The sequence below is a fragment of the Callithrix jacchus genome, chromosome 9, assembly GCF_049354715.1.
Source record: "Callithrix jacchus isolate 240 chromosome 9, calJac240_pri, whole genome shotgun sequence".
NCBI classification, from domain to species: Eukaryota; Metazoa; Chordata; class Mammalia; order Primates; family Cebidae; genus Callithrix; species Callithrix jacchus.
Window position 1 is genome coordinate 29,407,213 of NC_133510.1, and position 18,260 is coordinate 29,425,472.

The 18,260-nt window shown below is 35.7% G+C and overlaps 1 protein-coding gene across 7 annotated transcripts in view; it reads left to right on the top strand.

Moving 5' to 3' along the window:
* The window catches only part of SCAF11 (SR-related CTD associated factor 11), an 81,053-nt gene that overhangs the window by 51,009 nt on the left and 11,784 nt on the right, over positions 1 to 18,260 (top strand). For 6 of the 7 annotated variants that reach the window (XM_035255744.3, XM_035255745.3, XM_054238147.2 and 3 more), the window contains 5 exons: positions 787 to 851; positions 14,193 to 14,251; positions 14,421 to 14,530; positions 15,460 to 15,561; positions 16,929 to 17,035. In XM_035255744.3, the coding sequence (XP_035111635.3) occupies positions 787 to 851; positions 14,193 to 14,251; positions 14,421 to 14,530; positions 15,460 to 15,561; positions 16,929 to 17,035 (443 nt within the window). The remainder of the gene's footprint in view (positions 1 to 786; positions 852 to 14,192; positions 14,252 to 14,420; positions 14,531 to 15,459; positions 15,562 to 16,928; positions 17,036 to 18,260) is intronic. The other variant, XM_009003600.5, reaches the window with a different exon arrangement.

An 18,260-nucleotide genomic window follows, 5' to 3' on the forward strand; every position in this document is an offset into this window, starting at 1 on the left:
TTTAAAAAAGGAAATATCTGCTTACTTCTACTCTGCATGGCCCAGAGGCCACTCAGTCATACAGCCATTAAGATTATTGTTTAAACACTGAGATGAGGCCAAACATGGTGGCTCATGCCTGTAATCCCAGCATTTTGCTAGGCTGAAGCAAGAGTATCGCTTGAGACCAGGAGTTCAAGACTAGCCCAGGCAACATAGTGAGACTTCATGTCTAGTTAAAAAATTAAAATAAAAAATGGATTAGCCAAGGCATGGTAGCTTACACCTATAATCCCAGCACTTAGGGAGGCCAAGACAGGAGGATCACTTGAGTCCAGGAGTTCAAGAACAGCCTCAGCAACAAATGGAAATGCTCTCTCTGCAAGAATAGAAAAAATAAGTTGACGTGGTGGTGCATGCCTGTAGCCCCAACTACTCAGGAGACTGAGCTGGGAGGATCCCTTCAGCCCAGGAGGTCAAGGCAGCAGTGAGCCTTGATAGCACCACACCAGTCCGGCCTGGGTGTCAGCAAAATCCTATTTCAAAAAAAAAAAAAACACCCTCCACCACCAAAAAAAAAAAAAAAGACTGAGATAATGCAACTTATTAGATATTAAACTCTAACTTGTCACTCTGATATCTCATAGGAGTCTGTGAGAATATCCTTAAACCATTTACTGGACTTTCAGCATAGTTACTACAATCAGTGCATAATAGATTTCATTTTGATGGAGAATGAGTTGAAAATAAGTGAGCAAAATGACTTTTTTTTCCTTAATTCTTTCTTGTTTTTATTGATGTTTACAGAAGAAAAGCCATCATCAGAGAAGATCTATTAAGTGCAAACATTTGTGATTTGAAGTTGATACATAGTAAGTGACTTTTTGCTTGTTTTTTTACCCTTTTTTGTTTGTTTGTTAATTTAATGATTGTGGCCAGACTTCTCATTAGTAACCCTTTGGTCTAGAAAATAGTCCTCAGAGCTCTGCACGTTGTGTTCAGTCCTACATAAATTTTGTTCTCATGGAGCCATTTTTACTGTTTTCTGCCCTTTTTTTTCCTTCTTGCTCCTCTTGAAAGGAAAGAGGTGGGTGTGTGTATGTGTAGAAAAGAGTGTTTCACAATTTCTTGATGTTTACCAGCTTACATTGTGGTCTTATTCCACTGATTAGTGTAGAATTCCTTAGGGGAGGTGAGATTAAATACCCTGTGGGCCAGTAACTGTAAGCAGTAGCAAAGGAAGTCTGTGGCAGCAAGAAACTAATTCACAGTTCCCAGAGGAAATTGTACTTTGCCCTCTATTACTTCTAATTTGAAACTTTAGAAATAAAATACCTTTAACATATTTATGTACATGAGCAGTTAAATATTTCTGTCTTCTGTTTTTGTCTGGTATATGATTTTGTAATATACAGGAAGGCTTTGCAGCAGAGCCTTAATAAAAATGACAACATCTGTAGTGCTTTGTGACTCCTCCTGGGAGTTCAGGCTATTTATTCTGTCCCAGAAAACATCTTACTATGATCTGTTTGTAAGCAAGAAGGTGGGCATTAATTTTCCAGACAGGGTCACAGTGAATTTCCACTTATAGCTATAATTAGTGAATTAGTGAACTTTGAAATAATTGATTTATTGTTTTAAGAAGTGAATAACTTCATTTTTTATGCATTATGGATACCAAGTTTTGTTGATTGTTGTTGTTTCTTTTTTTAATTAGAATTAACATGATCCCTCAGGTTAGATTTACAGATTAACAAATGTTCTACCTTTGAAATTTTACTATTAAAGTGAAATTGCAGCAAAGTTTTTGTGGTTAAAAGGCATTTTGCTCTACTTGGAGACTTTTTTGTAGAAAAAAGAAAAGAAATTTTCTCTTGTCGGTTTTAGATATGAAAACAGTCTTTGCTTTTCTACCATTGCTGTAAATTAGCATTCTTTTTTTATGGATAGCATTTGTTTGCCAATTCTGAGATCCAATATAAAATTTACTGCTGAGGAAGATTAAATGATACTACAGATTTTCTATACATAATTTGGCCCACTAAATTATGGTAGTCTTACCTCTGTAATATTTCTTAAGTGCGTATCTCTTGCCTGGGCTCATTTTTAGAGGGTGAAATATAGGAAAATCTTTAATCCCATAGTTCTTCAGTATAGTCATTTATAAGCATCTATGATTAATTCTCATTTGGGATTTTGTTTTACTGTTTCACATGTGGACTATTAGATTGGATAGGTATTTTAAAATTATAATTAGAAAAAAAAACTATTTCTGCCAGAAGGTTAACCTTGTCTAAGGCCTGTAACTCAGTGCTGTATCTACTTAAGATGCCTGAAGTAGATGTTTCATTTAGGATAGACAGAAATACGCATTATACTTTGAGTGAATAATATAAGAGTGCTGATACCCAGGTAATTATGAGCAGATGTCTTCACTGAGCAAGCTGGACTGATTTGAAGGAAACTGGGTATAGGGGATATGTTCTAAATAGGTACCTGAAACTGCAGATAGTACTAAGCACTATGTATATTATGTTTTTTCCTATATGTACGTACCCATGATAAAGTTGAATTTATAAATTAGGCACAGGAAAGATGAACAATAATGAATAATAAAATAAACAATTATAACAATATACTGTAGTAAAAGTTATATGAATATGGGCTCTCTCTTAAAATATCTTACTGTACTTTACTCACCCTTCATGTGATGAAGGTAGAGTGACACAGGATTTCATCATATTATTCAGAATGGTATGCAATTTAAAACTTAGGAATTGTTTATTTCTGGAATTTTCCATTTAATATTTTTAGACTGCAGTGGACTATAGGTAACTGAAACTGCAGAAAGAGAACCCATGAATAAGAGGAGACTACTGTACTTACTGATTATCCATTTAGGTGTTAATAGTTTTGCTATATATTACTTTTTACCAGGGAAATTTGTTAAGTCTAATGTGGCCAGTTTTTCTTCCTGTATTGAAATAGATTATTTACTAGATAAATTAGCTTAAGCTTATATTTAGGTATTATGTTTGATGAAAATTACTCAGGTTTAAATTCCAGATTCATACTTGATACACACTTAATACTGGATGTTCGTACTCAGAGAGGCAAAAGGGAATTGAGATCACTCATACATTCAACAAATACTTTCCTGTGTGACTCTTAGGGGTATAGTAGTGAACAAAAACAACGAAGTCCCTTCCAATAGGATCTTCTTGTAGACAAACAAAAATATAAATATATGTAAAACAGGTGGTAATAAATGCTTTAAGGAAGAATAAAGCTGAGTAAAATGTTAAAGGGTAATGACATTATGGAGGTGACAGTTTATTTAAAGTGTTAGGGAAACCCTCTCGAATAAAGGTATTTGAGCAGTGACCTTCAAGAATTAAGAAGTTAAGCCATGAAGGTATCTCAGGGAAAATTGTTCCAGGCAAGGGAATAGCAAGTGTAAAAGCCTGAGAAAGGAATACTCTTGGAATATGTCCAAGAAATAGCAAGGAGGTTAGTGTGGCTAGAATGACTGAGTTAGATGGAGGAGGAAGAGTAAGACACAAGGTGAGATCATTTAGGGCCAATGTGAGCTAGGAAAGTGTTTTCAGGAGTAACATGATCTGGTACATTTTAAAAGGATTACTCTGGCTGTGAAGGGAAGAAAATCATAGGAGAATAAGAGTTGAAGTGGAAATTGCCTAGTTAGGTGGGTTTTTTCTTTTTTGTTCTTATTATTTTAGGTGGTGTTTTTCTACACCACAAATTATGGTGGCTTTAGCCAAGGAGATATTGGTGGAGATGAGAATTGGTTTAATTCTGTATGTACAGTTGAGCCTTGAATAACACAGGAGTTAGGGATTTTGACCCTTGCCCAGTCAAAAATCAATGTATAACTTTTGACTCCCTGAGAACTTGACTACTAATAGCTACTGCTGACTGGAGACCTTACAGATAAACAGTTGATAAACACATTTTTTATGTTATATGTATTATATACAGTATTTTTACAATAAATTAGTCTAGAGAAAGAATCTTATTAAGAAACTAAAGGCAGCTGATCCAAGATGGCTAATGGCTAACAGCTCGGGATTGTAGCTCCCAGTGAAAGCGCAGAGAAGGAGAGGACGCCACACTTTCAGACGAATTTTCATCGCTCACGGACCAGAAGATTCCCAGTGGAGTAACCCCACGGGTCACCAGCGCGACTCTTGTGGCCGGTGCAGCGGTTTTGCCGGCGCCTCGGTGCGGCAGCTCTTCGTGCAGAGTAAATGGGACTGGTTCCCCTTCTGACTGATGTTTGGAGCTCCGGGAAGGCAGAGCCGCCTATTACAGACTCAAGAAGGAAGCCAGACCAGAGATTCCCAGGCAGAAGAGCACCATCAGTCTTAATGCCACTGTTTTGGCCGGCGCAGTGGGTTGCTCGGATTCCAGCACTGTGAGTCAATAAACTGGACATCCACTCAGAAACCTAATTAGAAAGGTGGTAATTGTAAAGACGACAGATGGATAAATTTATAATAAAGGGAAGAAACCAGCCTAAAAAGACCAAGAATACCCAAAATCAGAACCCCTCTCCATCTACAAGGGATTACAGTTCCTCATCAGCAACGGAACAAGCCCTGATGGAGAAGGACTGTGTTCCATTAACAGAAGTAGGCTTCAGAAGGTGGATGATAAGAAACTTCTGGGAGTTAAAAGAACTTGTTCTAACCCAATGTAAAGAAACTAAGAACTTTGAAAAAAGGTTTGACCAAATGCTAACAAGAATAGACAATATAGAGAGGAATATAAATGAACTAACGGAGTTGAAAAATGCAACACAAGAACTTAGCGAAATATGCACAAGTTTGAATAGCCAAATTGATCAAGCAAAAGAAAGGATATCAGAGGTCGAAGAACAACTTAATGAAATAAAAAGAGAAGACAAGAATAGAGAAAAAAGGATAAAAAGGAATGAGCAACGTCTCCAAGAAATATGGGACTATGTGAAAAGACCTAATTTACGTTTGATAGGTGTACCTGAATGTAACAGAGAGAATGAATCCAAGCTGGAAAATACTCTTCAGGATATTATCCAGGAAAACTTTCCCAATCTAGCGAAGCAGGACAATATTCAACTCCAGGTAATACAGAGAACACCACAAAGATATTCCTCAAGAAGAGCAACCCCAAGGCACATAATCGTTAGATTCACCAGGGTTGAAACGAAGGAGAAAATACTAAGGGCAGCCAGAGAGAAAGGTCAGGTTACCCACAAAGGGAAGCCTATCAGACTCACAGCAGAAACCCTACAAGCCAGAAGAGAGTGGGGGCCAATATTTAACATCCTTAAAGAACAGAACTTTCAGCCCAGAATTTCATATCCTGCCAAACTAAGCTTCACAATTAAAGGAAAAATAAAATCTTTTATGAACAAGCAAGTACTCAGAAATTTTATTACCACCAGGCCTGCTTTACAAGAACTTCTGAAAGAAGCATTACACATAGAAAGGAACAACCAGTATTAGCCTTTCTAAAAATATACCAAAAAGTAAAGAGCATCAGCATAAAGAATTTACATCAACAAATGGATAAAATAGCCAGTTAACATCAAATGGCAGTAATCCTAAATTTAAATTGACTAAATCCCCCAATCAAAAGATACAGCCAAAACCCAACGCTATGCTACATCCAGACCCATTTCATATCCAAAGATACACAAAGACTCAAAGGGATGGAGAAAGATTTACCAACCAAATGGAGAGCAAAAATAAATAAACAAAAAGCAGGTGTTGCAATTCTCGCATCTGATAAAATAGATTTCAAAGATATAATGGTAAAAGGATCAATGCCACAATAAGAGCTAACAATCCTAACACCCAGATACATAAGACCCATAAAGAGATTTAGACTCAACGAGACAGAAAATTAATAAGGATATCCAGAACTTGAACTCAGATATGGAACAAGTAAACTTAATAAATATTTATAGAGCTCTCCACTTTAAATACACAAAATATTGATCGGCCATTATTAATACCCATTTTTAGAATAAAGCAATATTCCCATTCTCCCTCTTTTTCTTCCTCTTTCTTCCTCTCCTTCTCTCCTTTTTTTCTTTTTCTTCTTTCTTTCCTAGAAAAAAAAGAAATTAAGGATGAGGAAATATATTTACTGTTCATTGAGCAGAAGTGGATCATTATAAGGTCTTTATCCTTGTTGTCTTCACATTGACGGGGCAAAGGAAGAGAAGGTGGTCTTGCTATCTTGGATAGTAATGCAGAGAAGGTGGAAGGAGAGACAGGAGAGGCAAGCACACTCAATATAATTTTTATTGAAAAACATCCATGAATAAGCAGACCCTTGCAGTTCAAACACATGTTGTTTAAGGGTCAGCTATATTGTACTTGAAAGATGAAGCTAACAGGATTTGTTGATGGATTGGATATAGGGTACAAGGAAGAAGGAAGTCAGAGTTGACTACAAGATCTCGACCTAAGGAACTGGTAAAATGGAAGTTGCCAGTTACTGAGATGGGGAAGGCTGGTGGGAGAATGTCTGGCAGGGTATAGTGAAGAATTCTCTTTTAGAAGTAGAATGGTGGTGGTTTTGGGGAGTGGGGGAAATAGGGAGATGTTTGTCAAGGGATTCAGAGGTTCAGTTATGCGAGATGAATAAATTCTGGATACCTAATATATAGGTGTACAGCAGTGTGGATATAATTAAGAGTGTATTGTATACTTGAAATTTGCCAAGCCAGTAGATCTTGTATTCTCACTACAAGAAAAAGGGAGAAGAGTAACAGTGAGGTGATGGATATGTTAGTTTGTGGTGATTTTTTTCACAGTGTGTACATATATCAGAACATCAAGTGGTATGCCTTAAATATATACAATTTTTGTCAATTGTATCTCACTAACAATAATGGGCAGATTCGTTTTTCAGTAAGTAAGGTGTCTACAACCATATAGAGATGCTCTGAAGAAATTAGATGCTTACATATTATATACAAATATGATCTATTTGTCTTCATGTTGTTTTAGTGGTGAACAGTTTGTGTTGACGTGTTTATTTATGCTTGGCTCCTCAGTTTAATTGATGGTTTCTTCCAGTTGTTATTTCTTTTCTCACTCTTGAGTTCAGGCAAAATGTTTAAGACTATGATGATCAGATATAAGACTGAGGTAATCTGGTGAAACCCACCTCTACAAAAAATATAAAAAAATTAGCCAGATGTGGTGATACACACCTGTAGTTCCAGCTAGTTGGGAGGCTGAGGTGGGAGAATCACCTGAACCTGGGGAAGTTGAGGCTGCAGGTAAGTCATGAACATGCCACTGCACTCCAGTGTGGGCGCCATAGTGAGAGACCCTTTCTCAAAAAAATAAATAAGTAAAAGGAAATAAGACTGAAAAGGAAGATTGCTATGCAAGTAGACACAGTTAAAAGTTTTTTTCATTGGGATACAATGTGGTGAAACTGTTTTAGAAAAACTAACCTGGTTAAAGTATTCCAAAATGATGGGAAGCCAAGTAATCTGTTAGAAAGTTTCTAAAGATGTCAAAAGAGGAGGTTAATAAGACGTCCTCTAGATAATGTATTAACATTTTGTAAAGTCTTTTTTAAAAGGCTAAATATCTTGTCCAAGATCACATTGGTAATAATTGCAGCCACCAGAATTTGATCCAGCCCTCTGACTTCATATCCAATGCCACTTTTTACCACAAAATAATGCTAAAGCATGATATTGTTAGTGTTACTGACCTTAATTAAGCCTCTCACTTTATGGTTGTCTGCAACCTCTATAACTTAAATTATTGCCATTCTGATGGATCTCATTTGGATGTACTTTCAAAAATAATTTTTAATGTAAAATCAGTGCTCTGTCATTTCGTTAACAGAATACTGCCCCGGACTTACCAGTTAACTGTGATTTCCTTTTTTTTTTTTTTTTTTTTGGCCTGACCTTTCAGAAATGTGATATAGATATCAATCTCTTTTTTTTCCTTTGGGCTAAAGGTCATAAATCATAGCTGTAAGATTGGAACCTTTAAGAGTTTTAACCTTTAATTTGGACATTTCTTTTGTTTTTAATTTTTCTTTTAATTTTCACATTTCTTAAGAGGTTTTCTAGACAGTATTAACAAACTGATTAGTTGGAAGACTCTAAGAGAATCCCTAAGTGTAACTTGAAATTATCGCAAAGTTTAGGGTCAGTAATGAACCTGTCATGCAACAGAAAAGCCAGCTTGTATCCTTAAATGTTGGCATTTGATGACTAAGCAAGGAACCCAGAGAAAAAAGTTAAGGTGAAGGTTGAGTTATTGGGAGATTGTGCAAATTGAATATATCTTTATTTGCCCAGTTACACTGAACAGAAACCATGATATATCCTAAGGATAATTTAAATTTCTTTTTATGTACCAAAATTAGTTGGGCATGGTGGCGCACACCTGTAATTTTAGCTACTCAGGTGACTGAGGCAGGAGAATTGCTTGAACCCAGGATGTTGCAGTGAGCTGAGATTGTGCCATTGCATTGCAGCCTGGGCAACAGAATGAGACTCCATCTCAAAAATAAAAATTAATTTTATAAAAGAACTACTTGAGAAGCTGTTGTCTGTCTCTTTATCTAGGAGTGATTGGTTAAATTTTAGAAGCAACTCTGCTTAAGTAAGCTTCTTATTTTTCTTTTCTTTTTTTTTTTTTTTTTTTCTTTGAGATGGAGTTTTGGTCTTATTGCTCAGGCTGGAGTGCAATGGCATGGTCTCGGCTCACTGTCACCTCCGGCTCCCAGGTTTAAGCAATTCTCTTGTCTCGACCTCCCAAGTAGCTGGGATTACAGGCATGCGCCACCACGCCTGGCTACTTTTGTATTTTTAGTAGAGACGGGATTTCACCATGTTGGTCAGACTGATCTCAAACTCCTGACCTCAGATCATCGGCCCACCTCAGCCTCCCAAAGTGCTAGGATTACAGGCGTGAGCCACCGCACCAGCCAGACTTTTAATTTCTTAAAGTTTTGTGAAGCAGGATGGGACTGTTCTCTAAACATAGGTGTGTGACTTTCTGTCTGAAGTCATTTGTTATACAGTAATCAAAGTAATGAATAGAGCTTATGAAATTGTGAATTCTTATATCTTGATTAGGAATTATTAGTATAGCCTATAAATATAGTATAATACTAGTTAAAACTTCAGCAGGTCTAATAGATGGTTTCACTGAAGGTCAGTTTTTTTGTACAGTTTTTTACCATTGAAGCACCTGAAACTTTAGTAAAATTATATAAACTGTTTAGTTTTCTCATATAATGAAGATGATGTTGCCACACTAGAGGTATTGTGAAAGGTTAGACAGCAAACCTATTGGCAAATTTCCTGAAGATATATCACTTTCTTCTGTCATACTAGATAACTGAATTACACATTTTTGTTTTTAATCTCCTTTATATTCACTTTGTTTCTTGGAATGAACATTAATCTTTGGTTTGGGATAGTTTATAATTGATAGAGTTTACAGAAAGGATCTCCCTTTCAGGCATTTCTTAATGTAGTACTTCTTTAAGTTCATACTAGATCCATCTAATTATGTCTTTACAACTTTGGAATCAATTAAACAGACTAATTGGATGCCTGCCAAGTAGTAGGTTCTAAACTCAGAGGCTTTATTATACTGGTTTGTATTATACAAAGAATGTTTTCATGAAACATTCTTTGGGATTAGTGTTTCATGAAACATGTTTGAGGATATGCTGAATTAAAATAAATAAGACAAGCTTCTAGTTAAGCATAGCAGACTGAGCACTTGTTTAATGCTTTGATCCCCCCTACTCCAAATCTCTACTAAAATGGCAATAAAGGAATGAAAAGAAAAGTGTGGGATTTTTGAGATGGAGTCTCACTCTTGTTGCCCAGGCTGGAGTGCAGTGGCACAATCTCAGCTCACTGCAACCTCTGCCCCCAGATTCAAGTGGTTCTTCTGCCTCAGCCTCCTGAGTAGCTGGGATTACAGGCACCTGCCACCACACCCAGCTAATTTTTGTGTTTTTAGTAGAGACGGGGTTTCACCATGTTGGTCAGGCTGGTCTCGAACTCCTGACCTCAGGTGATCTGCCCACCTTGGCCTCCCAAAGTGCTGGGATTACAGGTGTGAGCCACCATGCCCAGCCAAAAAGTTTTAAGCCACAGAGTTTAAGCCACAAAGACAAGAAAGCTGTAGAGAGGGGGATAGCATATAAGATGTGTCCATAAAATAGAAAGTAAAATAGTATTAGAGGAATGGTAAATTATCTTAGCAGAAAGCTGATACATAAACATTTCATGGAGACAGTGGAGTTAAGAATCTCAAGACAGTTCACATACCATCAAACCTTAGGAAGTTGAGTTTGGAGATGTCCACTATCTGTGAAGGCAGAGATATGGAGTGGTTTCAGAAAACAGAATTGGTTAAAAATTTTTAGATCCTGAAGATTCCTGGCTGAACAGAGTAGAGGAAGGGGTATATCCAATGAAAGACTGGAGATTTACTCTCTAGAGTGAGTGTTTGAACGAGATTTAAATTTTAGCGTAAATGATTGTACAGGAAACAACAGAGAGGGAAATTAAGTCAAATGATGAGGCTTCTAGTCCTCTACCCAAGATCATTTTTCAAAGCACTAGCAGTCTTGCTTATTATAATTCTCCAAAGTAGGAGATTCCAAAAGGGACATCTTTTGGAATACTGACTTGCCCAAAAGAGAAGACTTAGAGATAATGCCATTTGAGAGTCTCCCAATGAAATAACCAGATGTCTGCTTGATCACCCTACAGTGAAACACATTAGCTGAGAGGCTCTGTCCAACCATCTACACTGATTTTCAATCAGTATTTTAGTATCCTACGAACAATCAAGGATCTCCAGATATTTGAGGGAAATCAACATAATAGAGATCAAAACAGAGATACAAGGAACCTGATGGGACAGACCCAATGCTGGAAAATAGGGAATAACTTAAAAAAACTTAATATCCTCAAAGCCTGAAAGAAGGGATATTTTATCAATGATATATGAAAAATAATATTTTAAAAAAGAAAGCTTTTAGAAATTAAAAATATTACAGCAAAAAATATAAACAGAAGCTGCGCATGGTGGTGCACACCTCTAATCCCAGCTACTCAGGAAGCTGTGGCAGGAGAATCGCTTGAACCGGGAGGCAGAGGTTGCAGTGAGCCGAGATTGCGCCACTTCATTCCAGCCTGGGTGACAGAGCGAGACTACGTCTCAAAGAAAAAAAATACATATATATTCATGTATATTCCATATATATGTGTGTGTACTGTGTGTGTGTGTGTGTGCGCGCGCGTGTGTGTGTGTGTGTATAAACAGGAGTAGAAGATAAGCTGAGAAGTCTCAGAAAGTAGGACCAAAAGTGAAGGAGATGATACCTAGTAAATGAGGAAATAATTATACCAAGTACTTCATAAAGTTCTAGAAGTCTGAGGATGACAAGCGAGAGAGAAAAAAAACAGACCACATAGAGGAATACGGTTACAGAGTATCATCAACAATAGCTGGAGCAGTGGAGCAATGCCTTGAAAACTCTAGGAAAGATAATTACTAACCTATAAAATTGTAAAACCTATCAAACTATCCATCGTATATTAACTCAGAATAAGAATAAAGATATTCTCTAATACATAAGAATTCAAAAATTAATTCCCATTCTTTCCCCCTTCTGCTGGAGGATGTGTATACTTCACTAAATGAGATAGTAAATGGAAGAACAATGTGAGATTCAGAAAATGAGTTCCAACTCAGGAAAAAATAAAAAGGAAAAAGAGGATTATCAGGATAATGACAGAGAACAATCCCAGAATGACTATTGAACAGCAGCTTTTAGAGTTACCAGTTCATATTGGAGCAGGACAAAGAGTTTTGCTAGGAGAGTGGGGAACAAGCTTTATGAATGAGTTGTGTTTGAGTGTCTTAAACTTAGATTGTAAATCTAAGTATAACTTTTTTGTTGTAAATCTACGTATAACTTTTGTTGTAGTTAGCTAAATTAGTGGTGGATAATACAGGAAGAAAAGAAAAAGAGAAAACAAAGCCATTGTTAACCCTAGGAAAAGCAAGAATCTATTAAAAAGGTAGTCATTCATTATATGGTTCAGCTGTGATTAATGCTTAAATGATTATAATGTAACACTGCTACATCATGTTGATATATTTGTATATCAAAAAGGATAATATAGGCAGAGTAAAGATAGATGACAAGGCAGGGTGGCATAAAAAAAAAAAAAATCTTTATCTTCTATAGTGGAAAAAAAAAATCACCAGAAAATATCCGAAACTGGCCAGGTGTGGTGACTCACGCCTGTAATCCCAGCACTTTGGGAGGCCAAGATGGGTGGATCACCTAAGGTCAGGAGTTTAAGACCAGCCTCACCAACCCTATCTCTACTAAAAATACAAAAATTAGCCAGGCATAGTGGTGTGTGCCTGTAGTTCCAGCTACTTGGGAGGCTGAGACAAGAGAATTGCTTGAACCTGGGAGGCAGAGATTGCAGTGAGCCGAGATTGTGCCACTGCACTCCAACCTGGCCAACAAAGTGAGACTTCATCTCAAAAAAGAAACAAAAGAAAATATCTGAAACCAAAAAATAAAGGTAGAGTAGTAAAAGGATGTTATTTAGAAATAAAGAAATAAATATTAGAAGAAACAGCCAAAGGATTTAATGAGTGCTTTGGGGAAACAGAAATCAAGAGTGGGTATTTCTGTAATTTTTCTTTAGAAGATTGGAAGTACTGTTTATTAAAGTATGTACATGCATTAATTTGATAAAAATGAAGTGAAAAGGAATATCACTGCTCTCCAAAGACAGGTAGGGTGGATTTGTGAAACGATCCTCAGGAAACCACAATTTAGACAAACTCACCAGTATTGAATACTTTAGAGACTGTCATTGAAGCTGCTCAGTAATTATCTGAGAATTACCCAGAAATATGTGAAATAGCTTTTGGACTGGCTTTTCACATGTAGCTTTGCCCAGAGAAAACTAACAGTTCTTTCAGTAAAGAGCATTTTATCTAATGATGGCTTTCCGAGATAGGCTTCCAAGTGAAAGAATGTTATGTGAACACTACATACTTACTAAGTGTTGAGTGAATGAAACCTAAAACAAAACATCTCAGCATCCTTAGGGCATAAAAGACACTTTGTAGGTATAGCACAGCAATTCTATGTCTAGCTGAAGGAACGTGGTTCTTTCTAAGAGTGTATCTGTATAACTACCATATATTTTTACTTCTTGCTTCTTAAGCAGTTTTAAAAATCAGTGTTATCATCTTTTAGATATAGATCAAAGGGGTAAGGCATTAAGTGCTGGAACTCAGCCTGTTCCCCTGCTACCGACATTGAAATTTGTTAACAGTAGTTGTGACAGGGACTTGTGTAAAACCAAACAGATGTTGTGTAATAACTTAAAAGAAAGTTAGTATGCTATTAAGTAGAAAGCAGGCTATTACCAACTGGACTAACAAAAGCAAACCAAAATACATATGATCTCCCAGTACAAGAACCAAGCCCCTCCTTAGTGTGATTTATTTCGAACAATGTCAGTAGGCCCTTTGTGAGGCAAGCAAGGTAGAAAATTTGTCATATGCACTGTAGACAAGTCATAAACAATGCAGCCACCAACACTGTTGTAACAGAAATCTGTTTCAGTCAACACTTCTACTTTTTCCTCTAAGTATAAAATTTGAAAGAGAGAACTTAGAAGTAGGTGCCAGTGGATAAATGGTAATTTGTGGCTGAAGGCCCCAAGTCCCCTAGTCAGCCTCTACTTGAGATAGCTACCTATTTTCTAGATGATAGCTGGAAATGTTAAGTGGATTATTGATGTTAAATAGTTTGACTTCTGTATACCTTATGTTATAAGATAGTTTTAAGTTTGCATAAGGTAGCAGAAAATGTTGAGTAGAATTTTAACTCACATCTAAAGAAAGCAGGTTTTGCATACTTTACCCAGTTTTCTCTATTGTGGCCTTTTGTATTTTACTTGTATTGGTAGCTTAACAAGATAAGATGAAATCAGCATTTGGGAAAATTGTGTAAAAAATTGTGTATTATTTGAAATGCAGCTATTCTACATATTTCATATTTCAGCCCTTGCCAGGGTGCTAGTATGAATGCTGGTTTACAGCCTTTTTAATAAAAATTAATACAAGGTAACCAAGTCCTTTTATGTCTTTGTACAGGCAACTCTTTATACAGTGAAACAGGAGGAAAGAGAAATGCAGCAATAAAGATAAATAAGGTTTGTTGAAACCAAGAAAAATCTTTTTCTTAGATAATAAAACTTCAGGGTTATTTAGTCCATAAATAACCAGTGCTTCAGGCATATCAAAATATTTAAATATAACTATTATTTACCTATTAGAGATATTTTTATTTGTTGTTTCACTAATTACTTTTTACTTTTCTAGCCTCAGAGATCAAATTGGAGTACAAATCAGTGCTTCAGAAATTTTTTCTCCAATATGTTTTCTTCTATTAGTCACCCTGGAGAATCTTCCTTTACCTATAGAGCTTATTGGTTAGTATTTTCTACTTTTAATTTATGCTGCTTATACTTGATGTTTAATAATTATAATTAACTTTTGCTAGAAATTTAAACTCTAGGCCCAATAAAAACTGAAAAACCCACCTTGGTTGTTTTTTTTTTTTTTTTTTTGCTTCAGTTTTTTTTTGGAAAGTAAACTAGCTCTATGCAAGAGAAAGCCTGTTAATTTTGGGAACTTCTCTATTGTGCAAAGATTGTCTATGCCAGTGGGCTTTGTTTTCATTAATAACTAATTGTGTATAAGCTTTCTATATGCTAAAGAAGCAGGTTATTTATTAAATTGTGGGAATGGTACCTCAAGCAGAACGCTTTTAGAGCTGATCCACTCATGCTGAATTCTAGTGACTGGCATGTAGATACTAAGTAGATATTTATGAAATTTGAAGATTAAATTGAGGCTTTAAAATCATGTACAGTTAGTTGAGCCAGTCACACAGAATAAGAGCTTGGCAAGCTAACAAAAAAAATAATTATATCTAAGTAGGCTTTTGAAAAGCTGTAGTATACCCATTTTTGGTTGCAGTAATCATACCCTCCTTTATTTTCTTCTTTTGTTTTAGGCTTAGTTTCAACTGGGAAACTATTGCATCTAGAATTTTTTTCTATCAGTAATGAGGATATTAGTCTGACTTGACTTTATTAAAAAAAATCTGTCACTTACGATAGAAATTCAAGGGTTATTTTTAATAATCAAATACAATTCTGATTTGCAGTATAACAATTTTACTTATCTTAGGACTGAGTTTATTTTGAAAATGTTTAAAAAGAAAAAAGCTCTCATTCTTGTAAGTGTGATTCATAATGCTACGTACAAAAACAGCTGCTATTTTTTGTATGATCAAATTGTTTCTTTGAACCTAAAATTGTAAGATTCTGATGAATGTCTAAAATTTGTCTTTTAGTACAGAATTTCTAGAAGTCAGTGAAATCAGTGCATTGATTAGGCAGAAGAGACAGGATCTGGAATTGTCATGGTTTCCTGATACATTACCTGGTATTGGAAGGTAAAAATAAAAAAATTATTTACTCTAGTGTTTACATGCTTACATGAACAAGATAGCATTAGTACTTAAATACAGGGGTACCTTACTCAATTGTTATTTTCCTAAGGAAGTTTTGTGCAAATTAAACCTTGGTGTTTCAAATGCCCAACAAAGATTGCTATATAAAGGACCTCTTAGAAAGTAAAGAAGTCTTAATTTATCTGTTTAGCAAGTATAGCTATGTCTATGCTAGATTTATTAAACTATTTGATCAAGTGCCTACTCCACTCTGACACTCATGATTCTGTAATCTAGTTTTTTCTTTCTTAGTTTAGTTCTGAAGCTACTAAGATGGTGGCTAGATATGTAATATATATTTAAATCAGGCTCCTAAGTAAAGATTAGGGTCACTGCCTGAGTTTTATATTGATTCCTGTAACATGTTATGACTTTATTTTATATGTCACAATACAGTCCTGTATAGGGCATTCACCCTCTAGGAATGATGGCAGAACATAATAGAAGTCAAATGAAGAAGTCCTGATGTATGTTCTATGAAACCCTTCTTTACAGTTACATATTTCCATACATGCACATGTTACATTTTTTTTTTTTCCATGCTTCTCTTCTATTCCAGAATCTCACCTTATACTGAATCAGATAGTCTTTTGTTAGGAGATCTAAATGAATAAGAAAAAAAAATGCTGAGAAGTGGTTTGGGTTTCAGTGCAGAAAATTTGGGGGGGAGGGGTCTTGACAGATCTCTAGGGGACACTGAGACCTTTAAAGAGCCATCCCCAGGTCAAGGAATTTTAGAATATAACATAGTGGTATAAATCAGTTCCTTGGTTGCCTGGAAAGGAGGGAGAAGTATAAAAAGGAGTGTGAGGACACTTTCTGGAGGGATGGAAATATTTTATTTCTTGATTGGAGTGGCGTTTACACAGACATATATATATATGCACACACTTAGGTCAAAAGTTAGAAAATATATGCTTAAAATCTGTGGATTTTATGTTGAATTATACCTCAAAGTTGATTTATTTTTAAAGGAGTGAAGAATATGATGAAAGCTAGAAAAATTATTGACAAAATACTACATAAATTATTTCAAAGAGAACTGTCTGTGTTAAGTTTCTTTCATCTTTTCTTTGCCATGAATTTATCAGAAAAATATATTTTTAAAGGTTTTTTTTTTTCTGAGTTGCAGCCAATTGGAAGCTATTTTTAGACAAGTAGTAACCTTGAATTTACATTGTTAGTTATTTGGACAAAAAACGTTTAAGCACTGTATTTTAATATTGCTAACCTGATTGAGATAATACATTTAAATTGCTGGTTTAATTTTTTAAACCATTTAAACAAAAATATCTTTATTATGTTTTCAGAATTGGTTTTATACCCTGGAATGTTGAAACAGAAGTCCTTCCTCTCATTTCTTCTGTGTTGCCAAGAACTATTTTTCCAACAAGTACCATATCTTTAGAAAATTTTGGTAAAGTTTGTGAAACCATTTTCTATTATAAAAATTATTATTAGTTTCTTCAAGTTTCATAAAAATGTGTGTTTGCTTACTTACAAAAGCTGTGAAGTAAGGTATAGTAACTTGTAAATACTTCTATAAATATTTGGACAGTGACTTAACTTTAAAATTGCTTTGGCTGGGTGCAGTGGCTCAGGCCTGTAATCCCAGCACTTTGGGAGACCCAGGCGGATGGATCACAAGGTCAAGAGATTGAGACCATCCTGGCCAACATGGTGAAACCTCGTCTCTACTGAAAAATAGAGAAATTAGCTGGGCGTGGTGGTGTGCACCTATAGTCCCAGCTACTCGGGAGGCTGAGGCAGGAGAATTGTTTGAACCCGGGAGGTGGAGGTTGCAGTGAGCCGAGATCGTGCCATTGCACTCCAGCCTGGTGCCTGGTGACAGAGTGACACTCTGTCTCAAAAAAAAAAATTTGCTTCAACTAGAGTATATATATACAATGGAATATTTTTCTGCCACAAAAAAAAAGGAAATCCTGTTGTTTGTGACAACATGGATGAATCTAGAGGACATTATGTTAAGTGAATAAGGCAGGCACAGTAAGACAAATACCACATGATCTCATTTCTGTGTGGAATTGAAAAAAGTTGATCTCATAGAACTAGACTGTAGACTAGGGGGTGGTATAGTCATGGTGGGGTGGAGGTTGTTGGTCAAAGGATACAAAATTTCAGCTAGGTAGAGTAAGTTCTAAAGATCTATTGTATAATGTGATGACTATAATAATACAGTTGACCCTTGAACAACACAGGTTTTAACTGCGTGGAGACATTCATATGTGAATTTTGAAAAATAAATATATTGAATTTTTTGGAGATTTGCAACACTGAAAATAAAACCTCACAGACAAATTGCATAGCCCATAGTGAAAAAATTAAAAGTATGTCATTAATGCATAAAATATATGTAAGTACTAATCTATTTTATCATTTACTACCATAAAATATATACAAATCTATGATAAAAAGTTAAAATTTATCAAAACGTATACACACTCAAACCACATGGTGCCACCATTTGAAGTCATGAGAAATGTAAACAACTGTAAAGATACAGTATTAAATCATAACTATGTAACATTAACTATAGTACATATTTACCACCGTAATAGTTTTGTGGCCACCTTCTGTTTCTATTCTGCTGAACTCAAGTGTTGTGAATATCTGGGAGGTCA